Below are 12,528 nucleotides of genomic sequence, written 5' to 3'. Positions count from 1 at the left end.
GTTTTTGCCGTGACTCTGGTCCAGAGCCAGATTGAGGCCTCGATGGAGCCCTGTCACTGTTTGCTTTCTTTTACAATCCATTTTTAACCACAGGGGGGCAAAACTAATGAGCTGTGCAGCAAAGGTACAAGGCAAAGGTGGATTTTTAATTAGCCATTCATTTTAATAATAACTATTATATCTGATGGTCTGTAATTAGTGTTGGAGTGCTCTGCTCTTCTACAGCTTTCTTTCATGTACTAAATGACATAACATTATGAACTATTCATTGAAGTTGTACGGTAATACTTTGTTCCAACCTGGGTTAGAATACTGTGACTTGTTAAACTGATGCATTTTTAGGTTATATGTATTAATATATTTGTAAAATTTAAGCAATTGCTCATCTTGACTTGGAGAGAAAATAACAGAGTGGAACATTTTAAGTGTAACTTATGTTGATCTCCCCTTTCCACTCAGCGATAAATACATTTTGATTCATTTTTAAAGTCCTGTGCTGTGGATTAAAGACTGAACCAGTTGGTAATTGGATTTGGTCTCTGAGACTTGTGGATCTTTCTGTCAAAAATGATTAAGCCCTCTGAATTCTTGTGTTTCAGTCTGTTATGTGTTTGGTGGGCAGAGGTTTCTAGAAATATTGCATGTTATGTCTATTGTGTGTGTGATTTCATTAGGCCCATAATCAGCAAACGTTTTTATAGCGATAGAAGAGGCCAATTTTAAAAAGCATCTGATGACATTTGTCACAAACTCCTCCTCTCAGTCAGTACAGAAAATGTAAAAAGTTTTTTTAATGTTACCTAATATATAGACTATAAAAGTTATGAAAGCTGTAGCGTGTCTGTACACATTATGAACACTAGCATGTGTCAGTGGATGCATGCACGTGTATGTGAGTGTGCATAGGTTTGAAGTCCTATACGTGTGTGTACGTATTAAGATGCTGTGGGGGGGGGGGGTGCTGCAGATTATTGTCTTAATATAACAAGAAAAGCCAACCATACTCGTACACACTAACACATGCAAATACAACAAAAATTGGTTACACCTTTCCTCAGCCAATAGGTTATAAAGTGTAGTTATTAATGACAGTTCCTGTTTTAATGGAGTTACACATTAACTCTGTAATGATTTGGTGGTAATAAACATATTTTAAATGTTAAACAATTAATTTGAGGGAACTTCCTGATGATTTCCCATATTACATGGTGAGTGTTTTATCTGAGGAAAGAGCTGTATGAAACCTCCAGTTGGTCCAGTTCCAACCAGGCAACAGTAGTTGATAAAAACTACACACACAAAAATCGTAAGGTGAGATGTTAGAGACAGACGAGTTTACCAGAGCTCTGCAGCCTGCTCCTTATGTTTGCCTGAGGTTAATAGCACTTAACACATTTAAATCTCCTAATATATAAACTGTGTGGCTTCTTATTTCCATGCACTCATTTTAACAATACTCTTGGTTCAAATTGACCAAGTTGTGCACTCCATAAAATGACAATCATTTAGCTGGCTGGGTGTCTTACAAAATGTCTTTTGCCTTAAAACAAAAAAAAGTTTGGTTGATTTGTTGACTGTTAACTGATTGTTTGACTATGCCTGTGTCTTTGTTTCTTAGGACTAAAGAAACAGAGACAAGGACAAGGGGACGATCAGTTTTTCACAGAGGAAACACACCAACCAGTCGACCTCTTGTTATCACTCCTGCTGCTGTCTATGAGCTGCACTGAGGCAGAGGAGTGGACTTCCCAACAATCCTGACAAACGGAAAAACTCTGTTGAAGCTCCCAGCAGCAGCAGCAGCAGCAGCAGCCAACACCATGTCCTCTCCTTCCCTCCCTATGCCCTCTCTCCCCCCAAGCCCTCTGGCCATGGAGTACCTGAATGACTTTGACCTCCTCAAGTTTGAGGTGAAATCAGACACTCCTCCGCTCCAGGCTCCATGTGCATATCCCAAATCTGGCCTCCCCCATGAACCCTCCAGCTCTCCATACACCAGCCACCCTCCTCAGGACTCCAGTTTGAGCTCTAGTCCTTACAACTCACTGCCACCTTCACCGACACTCAGTGATGCCCATCCTCCACCATCAGGCTCATCTTCCCTCTCTTCATCGTCCTCCTCCATCTCCTTTCCACTCTCCATATCCAACAGTTTTACCTCTAGCATCAGTTCCGGCTCTCAAGGGAACGTGGAGGGCAGCCCAGCCCATGGTTGCCCTCAAGGTCCCACTCCAACCTCACTGGAGGACCTGATCTGGCTGGCGGCACTGCAGCAACAGTTTGGAGGTGAGGTGACGGGACCTGCCACTTTGCTGGGAGCTTTGGGAGGAGTGCCAGAAAGAGGAGACAGAGAGAGGGGGCCAGTAAATGGCTTTTTGGGCTGTGAGGATGCTGTGGAGGCTTTGCTGAATTCAGCTGCTGCAGCCGTTAGCTCTCAGGTAACAATCAATTATTCCATCCCAATGTTATGTTACTTTCTATGTTACGTATACCCATGATAGCATCAAGTTGACTCTATCTTCTGCACTGCTCCTCTCTTCAGTTTCCAGGTCTTTCTCAGAGTTCGAGCAGTAACCTGGGAGACTCCAGCAGCGACAGCGGAGGTGACATCTCATGCGCTAAAGTGGCAGACATGTGTCATCGTCCGCTGGTCTTCCTCTCGTCAGCCCCTCCCTCGCTCCCCAATGCCGCCCCTGCCTCAGCTCCCTACCCGCAACCTCTTAGTCCCCAGGGTCGCCTTCATCACCACCAGCATCACCATCATCAGCATCACCCACATCACCCAATGCACGGCAACCATCACCATCATCATCAACAACTCAATCAGGTACATATGAAGCCAGAGTAGATGAGAGAAAACTGCTATGATGATGGCGTTCAATGGGAATCGTTACTCAAATCGTCATGGGAAATTTTTTGAGGTGAAAGAAGGTAAAAGGAGTGGACAATGGCACTTGTTGCATTAGAGGGCTGGACGGAAGGAGAAAAGGATCGTGCAGTAAGAGATTAGGATTAGGACATTAGAGCGTGGTTATTAATGTCTGCACCTATGTAAGGTATCACCTTAAGGATCACTATCTACGTGGCAACAATAAACAAAGTTAAGTCTTTGTTTCTGAGAGGGCAGAATTTTGAAAACATGCATTACACTGTGGTTACAATTTAATTTCAGATTTAGAAATAGCAAGAATTACATTTACATGTACTAGATCTGTAATGTACATGTACTGTAATGGAGTTGTAATCACATTTAAGGATGTTTTAGTGTCCTTAAATGTACTGTATTTGTCAACTATTGTATCCACCCCTATGAAGACATTTTATAACATAATGACAGCTGCATTTCTGTAGTAACAATCATTATCTATTTCTGTATAGTAGCCTCCTTATGGACTGGAGTTGTTGGCAAATACACAAATAACTTCCTAATTTATTCCTGTTTATAACTACATTACCCTGTGTTTTGGGTGTAATTCATTAGGTAAATAAAGTTTAATCTGTGTTCTGGTTGATCAAGAGGTCTGAGTGGATCTCTATATGGAGCACAGCGTGCGCTTATGATAATATCTGCTATTATTGCTGTGCGTAATCCTGATAACTGTCACCCACACTTAGTCAGATTACATGACAGATTATGGACATGTGGTGTCGAAATGTGCCACCTGACAGACAGGCTTGGTCAAACACACACACAGTTTGACACGTCATATGTACACCAGTCATATCACAGTTACATATAGGCTATACTTCACACTCCCCTAAGTGTACACACTTCCAGTATTTCCACCATGTGTCTCATTGCCAATTAACAGTGTGAAATAGCATATTCTCAGTGTGTGTGTTTTCTCCATCTGTTCAACAGTGTGGGGTGAACGAGCGGTTCTCCGATGAGCAGCTGGTGAGCCTGTCAGTGCGTGAGTTGAACCGACACCTGCGTGGAGTGAGTAAGGATGAGGTAGTGCGCCTGAAGCAGAAACGCCGCACACTAAAGAACCGCGGCTATGCCCAGTCCTGCCGCTACAAGCGCTTACAGCACCGCCACGCTCTGGAGTCGGAGAAACATGTGCTTACACAACAGGTACACACACTTGACATTTCCCCTCTCAGGTCTCCTGGTCTCATAATGCCATAAATACTAAGTGAACATCTTAGTGCAGTAGCAACAACCCTCAAAAAAATCACCTTTGTCTCTTTGTCCGGCTCCCTCAGTTGGAGCAGCTACAGTGTGAGCTCTCTCGAGTGCTGAGAGAGAGAGATGCCTACAAGGCTCGCTATGAGAAGCTGCTCAGCACGAACCACGGCACCACTGGCGACGCCCCACCGACCCGCACCAGCAATCCACCTTCCCCGCCCCCTGACTACTTCCTCTGAGTTCAATCCAAAGGAGAAGGGAGAACCAAATAAAAACCAAGACCAGCCAACATGGAGCAATAAATGATGAGTAATCAGACATGAGGGAAGAAAACATGATGTGTATGTGTGTGCATGTGTGTGTGTGTGTGTGTGTGCATGTTTGTGTGTGTGAGAGAGAGAAAGCGAAAGAGAGACATTGGCAGGCTGTTTTTGGGGCTATACAACTGTGAACCACCCCTGAAATTGTGAAAAGGGGAATGGACTGTTAATTCATAGGGTTAGATTCAGCCCAGATTTGCTTTACTGTGAATGATAGTTGCACATAAAACCCTCTGCATTTAACGTCAGTGCAACACCTAACAAACATGGTTTAAAAGGCTTTATCTTGCAATACACCTATCATAGTGATATCTATGCAATATCATCTTCAATGTACTCTCCAAATGAGTGGTTGAGGCTCACTGTAGTTTTTTTTTCATAATAAGCTGCTAATGCTGCAGAAGTCTGAGTAGTGCAGTGGTGCTGGATGTGGAGTGGTATGGGCTTGGATAAAGTATCCATGGCATGCAGTTAAGTATTTGCCAGCTAATTTTTCACAGTTGCCTACCAAAGTGTTAAAGCTCACCAAGACTTGTTATTCTTTGTAAGATGAATAATCATAGATTAAAGAATGTACAAGGATACCTTTCAAGGGGATCTTTCAGTGATTGTGCTAAATAATTAGTTGGGAATATTGCTCTCCTGTTTTTTTAGCAGAGAAATCTATGTTTTGCTAGCTAAAATGGTTACTTTAAGCCATTAACAGTGACAGACTAGACTTGCTTTTTGCCCTCGAGACTGGGTTTTTACACACTGAGATGTAGAACTTGGTAGTGTGCTAAACTGATGCAAATGGTGAAAGGAGAACGGAAACCCATTGTAGCAGGCGAAGCAAAGGGAGTGTGACATGATTTGTGTGGTTGTGTCCAGTTCGCGGGACTAGAGAATCTATTTTTTAACACCTCAGTATAACATGGACGATCACCACGATAATGCACCACAGAGCTGGTCACTGTGGACTCAAGCACTGTGGCTACAATACAGCATAAAATTAAAGGTGCAGGGATGAAAAAAAATGCAAAGAAAATATCTCTTCATGGAGGCACCCTCTTAATTGTCCCATGAAATTATTGCCAGGGTTCATGCATTAGAGCTATTTATTTTATTTGGGTGTAGGTTAAAAAAACTGTTCTTTTATTTATTCACTTATTTATTCAGTATTTATTGTTTATTTATGTACTGATTCTTATTATTTTACTGGGTTTATTCCATTAGCGTGTATTTTTACTTTCCTACAGTTTATTATTTTATCCGACTGTGATCAGAATTAACAATATTACAAAATCAATGGCCATTATCATGGTTTCCTGCTCCTGTTGTAGTGTGGTTTCATATGCATATGAAATAAACAAAGTACTTTACCATCCCTGTCAGATCCCAGTGTGTTTCTGTACACCTTGCATGCAGGTTTTACTCTCATCTCTTCTTCATTCACCTATCTACCACTTTCAGTTCTTTACCCAACAGCCCCATGCCTCCATTCCTCCCTTTATTCCCGTGCCTCTCTATAGTGAGGCAGTGACCCTGGGTGTGTGCTGTTTGGGATGACCTCATCTTCAGCTCTGCCTCCCTCTCTCTGTCTCTCGCTCTCTCTCTCTGAGCTGTATAATAGGACCAGGATTAGGGCTATAATAGCGCCCTGGCTGCTCACTGCCGGAGTCTATTGTGGCTTTGTGTGGGAGGGACGCACCACTGCTCATGGCCACAGTCACACTCTGACAGAAAACATGTCCAAATATACTCCTTGGATCAGGAATCGAAAAGACTTGATTTAACATGATGTGAATGAGTGTGCCAAAGGAAAGGTTGCATGTATTCACCAGGATGCAGAGGAAAAGGGGAGACAGACTAATAAACTTGGTGAGTAGGTAGACAGGCTGTCACACCTGTCTCTGCAGCAGGAACACCCCAGTGACACGTGTTTTTTTTTCTTTTTTTTGTACACAGGATACTCACGATCAAACACAAGAAATCAGTGAGAAGAATCCTAGTGTTACATTGCCCCCTAGCGGTCACTTTCAGTATGACCTCTATCTTAGAGAGGTCAATAAGAGCTTCGTGACATCCAGCATCTTCCCACAGAAGTGTTCCCTGCCTGCCTGTCAGCCTGCATCACCTCTTCCCTTTTATTACTGAGCTGCACGCACCTGCAGCAAATACTTACAGCGTGTGTCCTTATGGTGGCCAGTCCCATCTGCAGAAGAGCCAGATCTGGAGAGCACTGAGGAATCACATCACTGAGTCACAGGCACAGCAGTGATGAAGAGTGGTGATGAATGACGGTGCTGACTGCAAACCTGGGCCCTAACCTGAGGAGACACAGTGAGAATAAGAGAGAGAGAGAGAGAGCAGGCGAGAGCAAGCGAGATAGAGGAGAGCAGGCGAGGGAGGGAAGATATATAGAGAGGGAGAGCAGGAGGACGAGAGACCGTGCTTACTTTGTAGTTGCCGTTATCCACCTGACAGGTGAGAGACCACAGCGGGCTGCTTGGGCTGGGGTTCATGAAGGGCTGATGCTGGTGTTCTCTGTGTCTTTTGGACTCCTTATTTCCGATCGCTTGATTTCAGTTTGCAGATGCCGACAGATGTGCCCGAAGACAGGCTTAACATCGAGGATAATGCGACCAAGGTAGGGTGCAGAGAGCTGCAAGAGCCACAGTTATCAGTTTGTAGTAAGTCAAGCAGACTTTGGGCGGTGTGTTTGGATGTGACGGTGTTTTATATTCTTTGTGACTGGCAAGAGTGCGTGCGTGCGCGCGTGTTTGTGTTGTAGGTAGGTGGTGGTGCAGGGAGGGGGTGTCCTGCACCGCACAGTACTACAGGACTTGGCCTTAAAATGTTAGTGGGACGCAGTAATATAACAACTTAAAGCGGAAGTAATTAAAACAACTCAGGTGAAAGAAGCAAATCATTATTGTGAAGTAACGACATTCGCGGCTTCTTTCATATCTAAAGAACTTAATTTATCTTTCAGGTCATTTATATTCTATATTTTGTTTTACTTTAGTCGCTTCTACTGTGTAGTTACTACAAGACCAATGTGTTAATACTAAATAAACCCTGTAAACCTGCGCCAAATGACATTCAGCTAGCTAGCTAGCTAGCCGCAAGGCTAAGGGCTAGTTTTGTAAAGATAAATCTTGTTGAAATGTTTAAAATATTGTTTGAAAAGTCCACCTGTGTGCCTGTTCCCTCCAGTGTGACACTATGACTCTGCCCAGCACCCCGACTGTCCGCAGAGGAAGCACTCCTCTGCCAATTAAGCACCAGCTGAGGCGAGAAGAAGCCGTCCACGATGACTGTGACTGGACATCAGGTGCAGCTGGACCCTCTGCTTCACCAATCACTTTCAGCCCAGCCTTAGATGACACTTTGGCCGTGGAGGGGAGATCTGAGGGGCCTTTAAGGATCGCCCTGTTAGGGCAGAATGGCGTGGGGAAGTCTTCCCTGGCCCTCGCCCTGGCTGGAGACATGGACAGGACTGCGTCGGTGGATTCTGATGGTACAGAGCTGTGTGTTTGGCAGAATTAATACAGAGCAGTGTAATGGCAGTGAAGCTGTAGTGTAAGGGGCAAGTAAATATATCACAGTACCCATCTCCCATCTGAGACCTAACTGCTGCTCTCCTTGTCCTTAGGGGAGGGTTATGTGCGCTCAGTCACCGTGGATGATGAGGAGAGCACCATCATTATCTATGACAACTGGAGACAGGTGAGCCAAACAACACTTCATCGTTCCCACTCTCCCTGCTCCCTCATTAGGCCACTGAGCCCTTTCTGCAGCTGTATACTGTGTGCTCTCACCACTGAATATATAGATCATAGTGCATATAGGGCTTCACAGACTGCCTGGACTGTTTAGTTTGCACTTTTGCTTCACTTAATATGAAGAACTCAGGATAGGTTTGCTGTATCAGCAGATAAACTGGGAAACAGATGAATTTCCTGCAGAGTGTGTAAAGACATCTTTGCATCTGCTTGTTCCAGATAAATGTGAGCATATTCCAGCATGCACTGGGCCAAAATAGTTAGTTTACAGATAGATAGATATCATATAGTAAATAAACAAAATAAGGATTTACTGTGCATAAAGAGATGCTCCCTGCATTCATGATAATAATCTGCCTTTATTGCACTGCATATCTGGCACACATTGCATTGTTTATTTGACAGCATTGTCACAAAAACTGATGCCAGGCTCAGAGAAACACTGTGAATAAAAAGAGGACAATAAATCTGCTACAACTGCATCTGTTCTACTGAGGAAAGCTCATTATCAGGTTGTTTTGCACCGTTTTACCTCTTTTCCCTTGAGCGCAGTTCACAGGCATCTGTGTGTGGACGTGAGCAAGCGAGAGAGAAACCTACAGAGAGAGAGAGAGAGAGAGAGAGAGAGAGAGAGAGTCGCCCACAGAGCGGATGTGCCAAATGACTGCATTAATGTTTCTGATTTAGGTGGATGTGTGAAAGCACTGATGACACACTCTTGTGACACAATCTGTCTTTTTTGATGTGGGGATTCTGTGTTACTCTTTGGACTATGGTTATATTTGATGTAAGACTTTGTAAGATTTGCCTTACTTATATAATTACAGTCCTTTGCCCACGCCTGTCATTTCAGTGCAAAAGTTTCTCTTGGTGTGTGCTCACATGTAGTCTTAATTAAAATGAACTGAAAAGGCAGTGGACCATGGCTCCTCTGTCTAAAGACAGGCAGTGGTGTGGTCTGTTGTCTGTGAGGGATTCACTCAGAAATATGTTATTTTTGGAGGTGTGTGCCTGCTGCTTGGAGAGGATGAGTGTACATGGGTGGCACTAAGAATTTGAGGTGTGCAGCAGTTACTACAGTGGTGAATCCTCACAGAACAGGAATAGAGAGATAGAGATAGTGTTGGTTGTCCACTGCTTCACTTGTCTTCAAGCAGCACTTGCTGTAATTATGAATGTGTGGCTTTGCCCACAATATTTATGAGTAGTAGATTTTCAAAAAATATTTAATTTACTTGAGTTTTAACACTGCAATTCAAAGCAAACCCGTTGACTTGGCTTCATAATTACTGGCAATACTCAGGTGGTGGCTTTCACATTTAACTGCTCTGCAAGGTGTTACAGTGTGTCTGCCTCTGTCTGTCCCTCAGGACCTGTCAGCTCTGCAGTGTGAGGTGTGTGTCCTGGTGTTTTCAGTGACTGACAGGCGTAGTTTTCACCGGACTGCTCAACTTCGACTTCTCCTAAGAGAAACTCAACCCCAAACTCCCATCATCCTTGTCGGTAATAAGAGTGACCTTGTTCGCACACGTGAAGTCACCTCTCAAGGTGAGATCAGTGTCCATTTTCAATCTTTACCTCTTTTCTGCCTCCTGCCATCATGGCTTTCAGCTTAACAGTTGGTGTTGACATTTTCATCTCTTTCTCTCTGTCAGTAAACACTAACGTAAATGTAAATGTCAGGCTTCATTGCCGTGTGGGAGTGTGAAGAGAGAGAGCCACAATTACATTTAAATCAGGAGAGCGATCACTACGACCGCACTGCCTGTCCACACTAATGCAGATTCACAGCATGCATGCAACTATGTATTATTACATGGTCTATAAATAGTAAATCTTCACACTTGAAGTATTCCTCTTCAGTTATTATGTATTAGAGGTCTAACACAGCAAAACCTCCGATAATCATCTTCATCAAGACTGTGTGGGGGTGGTTGGATCAGATGTTATAAACAGAACTGGCGGCATTAGGGAAAAAAAAACACAACTGTCTACAGATCCTGATTTAGTCCTACCCATGTCAAACCAGCGAGAGAAGCACAAACAAAACACAGACAGAAATCTAACATTATCTAACAAGTGACTCAAACTGTTCCAGCTGAGGGATGAAGAGGAGGTGAGAAGCTGCTTAATGAAATCATAATGAATAAAGATGTCTGTTAACATATTGGCAGCACTGGAATCCACCCAAGTGACCTCACAGTGGTCGCACATTTAACAATACATAACGTATCGTAATTTAACAGTTATCATAACAGAGAAGGATATATACAGAGACTTTTAGCACCAGGCTATGAACACATTTACAGGGACTTTGCCTTATTTATAGGATTTGTAGGACTTAATGACATCTAGTGATGAGTTTGCAGACTGTAAGGAACTGAGTGCGGCCATAGTCACAAACATAAAGTGAAGCTGACACTGGTTGGCACTTCAGTATAAAAAATAGTTTTCTGTAGTTGTCAGTGTAAGGTTTGTCCATTCTTGGCTACTGTAGAAGAATTGAGTGCCCACACTCAACACAACTCTAAAACACCACAACATCATGATGTTGTGATGTTTTAGAGATCAAACTGATAACACATATTCATGCTGTGTAAAAAAGACAGATGCTTACTAGGCAAAATAAACAAACATCCATCTATCATCTGAACCCGCTTCGTCCTGCGGTACGGTGACACAGGGGGCTGGAGCCTATCCCAGCTGCCCAGGTGAGAGGCGGGGTACACCCTGGACAGGTCACCAGTCCATCACAGGGCAACATGCACAGACAAACAACCATTCACACTCACACCTACGGGCAAGTTAGAGTCAACAATTAACAAGTAATTTATAAAGTTCTATGTATGTTCAGTATAATGATAAGGCAGTCCAACCTAACTTGAATATTTCTGCAGATGACACCAGAGAATGTCTAAATATAAACCTCAAGCCTTGACAGCTGCCTCTATTCATCCATCTCATCTCTCCTCTCAGAGGCCATGTCCAGTGCTGCCCTCTTCAACTGTCTGTATCTGGAGATCTCTGCTTCTCTGGATCATCGTACCCCAGAGCTACTGGAGTGCACGGTGCGACTAGCTAGGGGCCAGTCCCCATGGCCTCCAGGGACCAGTGCAGAGGACATGAGTGGCGGAGGTCAACGTGAAAGCATCACTTCACGTGCCAAGCGTTTTTTGTCCAGCCTGGTGCCCCGGTACCCACGAGAGCGAGAAGTGGGAAAGTTCCTGAGGCAGAAGTCCCGCTCGTGCCACGACCTGGGGGCGCTGTGATCATGCACCGTGAGAGCTTTAATGGTTAGATTGTAAACAGATAGCTGAATGTGATGTAGAATACCAACACAGAGAGGAAGCGGGAGTTATGGAGCAATTAGTGGACAGGAGAGTAGGATGTGATTTACAGAGGAGGTGTGAAGGTGCCAGAGTAATGACAGGACAATCCTGTGAGTGATCACCATGTACATCCAGCAGAGGAAAGCAGGCAGGATGACAACAAGTGCTAGTGATTTTTATCAATAAAATGATATAGAAATTTTGTACACAAGAATACAGTGAAGAAAAATTCTGTTGTAGAAAACATGTAAATAAACTGTAGTAGGGATACATAACTGCAATCCTCATGGCTTTGAGAGCTAAATAAATGGCTTTTTTGAGTCTAGACAGTCACTGCATATCGGCTTGGATACTGGTATCACAGTAACTGTCACAGTTCACTCTAAAGAGGAAGCAGTAACCACTTTAAACAACAGTGTAAGCCCAGGAAAAAAAGTCATGGCCACACATATCAATGACTCATTAGTGGGTTAGTCTTCGCTGATGATTCATATTGTGTTTATTTATTTTGTGCTATTGGGGTATCCATGGCAATGGTAAGCAATGAAATAGTCAAAGGCCAGCAAGGACAGACAGGAACAAAAGAAAGAAAAACTGGATTCAGAGCTCCGTGTGGCAATAAGACAAGAAGCCGCCAAGGAAAGGCAGTTCATTGTATATAGAGTGATTGTTGCCATGTTACTGTTGTCAAGGAAACCTGGAGTCCCTGAGACTTACACATTAAATCCATTTCATCTCTGTGGGTATATCTCTCTTTGCCACATTTCAAATGGGAGATAAAGGGGTTGTCTCTTGCAAAGTCAATTGTATTTTTAAGTATAAGTATCAACTTCAAATTAAAATGCAGAGGGTTTTCATATCAAACATCAGCCTCCATGCACTCATCTGTACCACACTACCACACGCTCTTCCATCCTCCCACTGCCACCCACATGTGAGCAGCGCTTTAGTACAGCATAGGTCATTATACCCATCATTTG

At 43.6% G+C, this 12,528-nt stretch overlaps 2 protein-coding genes across 2 annotated transcripts; both read left to right on the top strand.

The window, feature by feature from the left end:
• Positions 1-1,820: 1,820 nt before the first annotated feature.
• Positions 1,821-4,371, top strand: nrl (neural retina leucine zipper). The gene is made up of 4 exons (XM_028403896.1): positions 1,821-2,438; positions 2,543-2,827; positions 3,863-4,078; positions 4,210-4,371. The coding sequence occupies exons 1-4, from the start codon at positions 1,821-1,823 to the stop codon at positions 4,369-4,371; spliced, it is 1,281 nt and encodes a 426-aa protein (XP_028259697.1).
• A 2,477-nt stretch (positions 4,372-6,848) lies between these two features.
• LOC114434919 (GTP-binding protein REM 2-like) lies at positions 6,849-11,680 on the top strand. The gene is made up of 6 exons (XM_028404378.1): positions 6,849-6,918; positions 7,021-7,081; positions 7,651-7,954; positions 8,090-8,163; positions 9,590-9,767; positions 11,196-11,680. The coding sequence occupies exons 2-6, from the start codon at positions 7,028-7,030 to the stop codon at positions 11,486-11,488; spliced, it is 903 nt and encodes a 300-aa protein (XP_028260179.1). The 5' UTR covers positions 6,849-6,918; positions 7,021-7,027; the 3' UTR covers positions 11,489-11,680.
• The last annotated feature ends 848 nt before the right edge of the window (positions 11,681-12,528 follow it).

The sequence above is a fragment of the Parambassis ranga genome, chromosome 4, assembly GCF_900634625.1.
Source record: "Parambassis ranga chromosome 4, fParRan2.1, whole genome shotgun sequence".
NCBI lineage: Eukaryota > Metazoa > Chordata > Actinopteri > Ambassidae > Parambassis > Parambassis ranga.
The sequence above is the reverse complement of the archived record's forward strand: the minus strand, read 5'-3'. Positions and strand labels throughout refer to the sequence as shown.

What these genes read in the sequence shown, in the direction of transcription:
- LOC114434919 (XM_028404378.1), top strand. Translation starts at nt 7,028, where the DNA reads ATGCCGACAGATGTGCCCGAAGACAGGCTTAACATCGAGGATAATGCG. An exon ending in TCTATGACAACTGGAGACAG is followed by an intron (nt 8,164 to 9,589) that starts GTGAGCCAAACA and finishes TCTGTCCCTCAG; the next exon opens with GACCTGTCAGCTCTGCAGTG. An exon ending in ACGTGAAGTCACCTCTCAAG is followed by an intron (nt 9,768 to 11,195) that starts GTGAGATCAGTG and finishes CTCTCCTCTCAG; the next exon opens with AGGCCATGTCCAGTGCTGCC.
- nrl (XM_028403896.1), top strand. Translation starts at nt 1,821, where the DNA reads ATGTCCTCTCCTTCCCTCCCTATGCCCTCTCTCCCCCCAAGCCCTCTG. An exon ending in ATCATCAACAACTCAATCAG is followed by an intron (nt 2,828 to 3,862) that starts GTACATATGAAG and finishes TCTGTTCAACAG; the next exon opens with TGTGGGGTGAACGAGCGGTT. An exon ending in AACATGTGCTTACACAACAG is followed by an intron (nt 4,079 to 4,209) that starts GTACACACACTT and finishes CGGCTCCCTCAG; the next exon opens with TTGGAGCAGCTACAGTGTGA.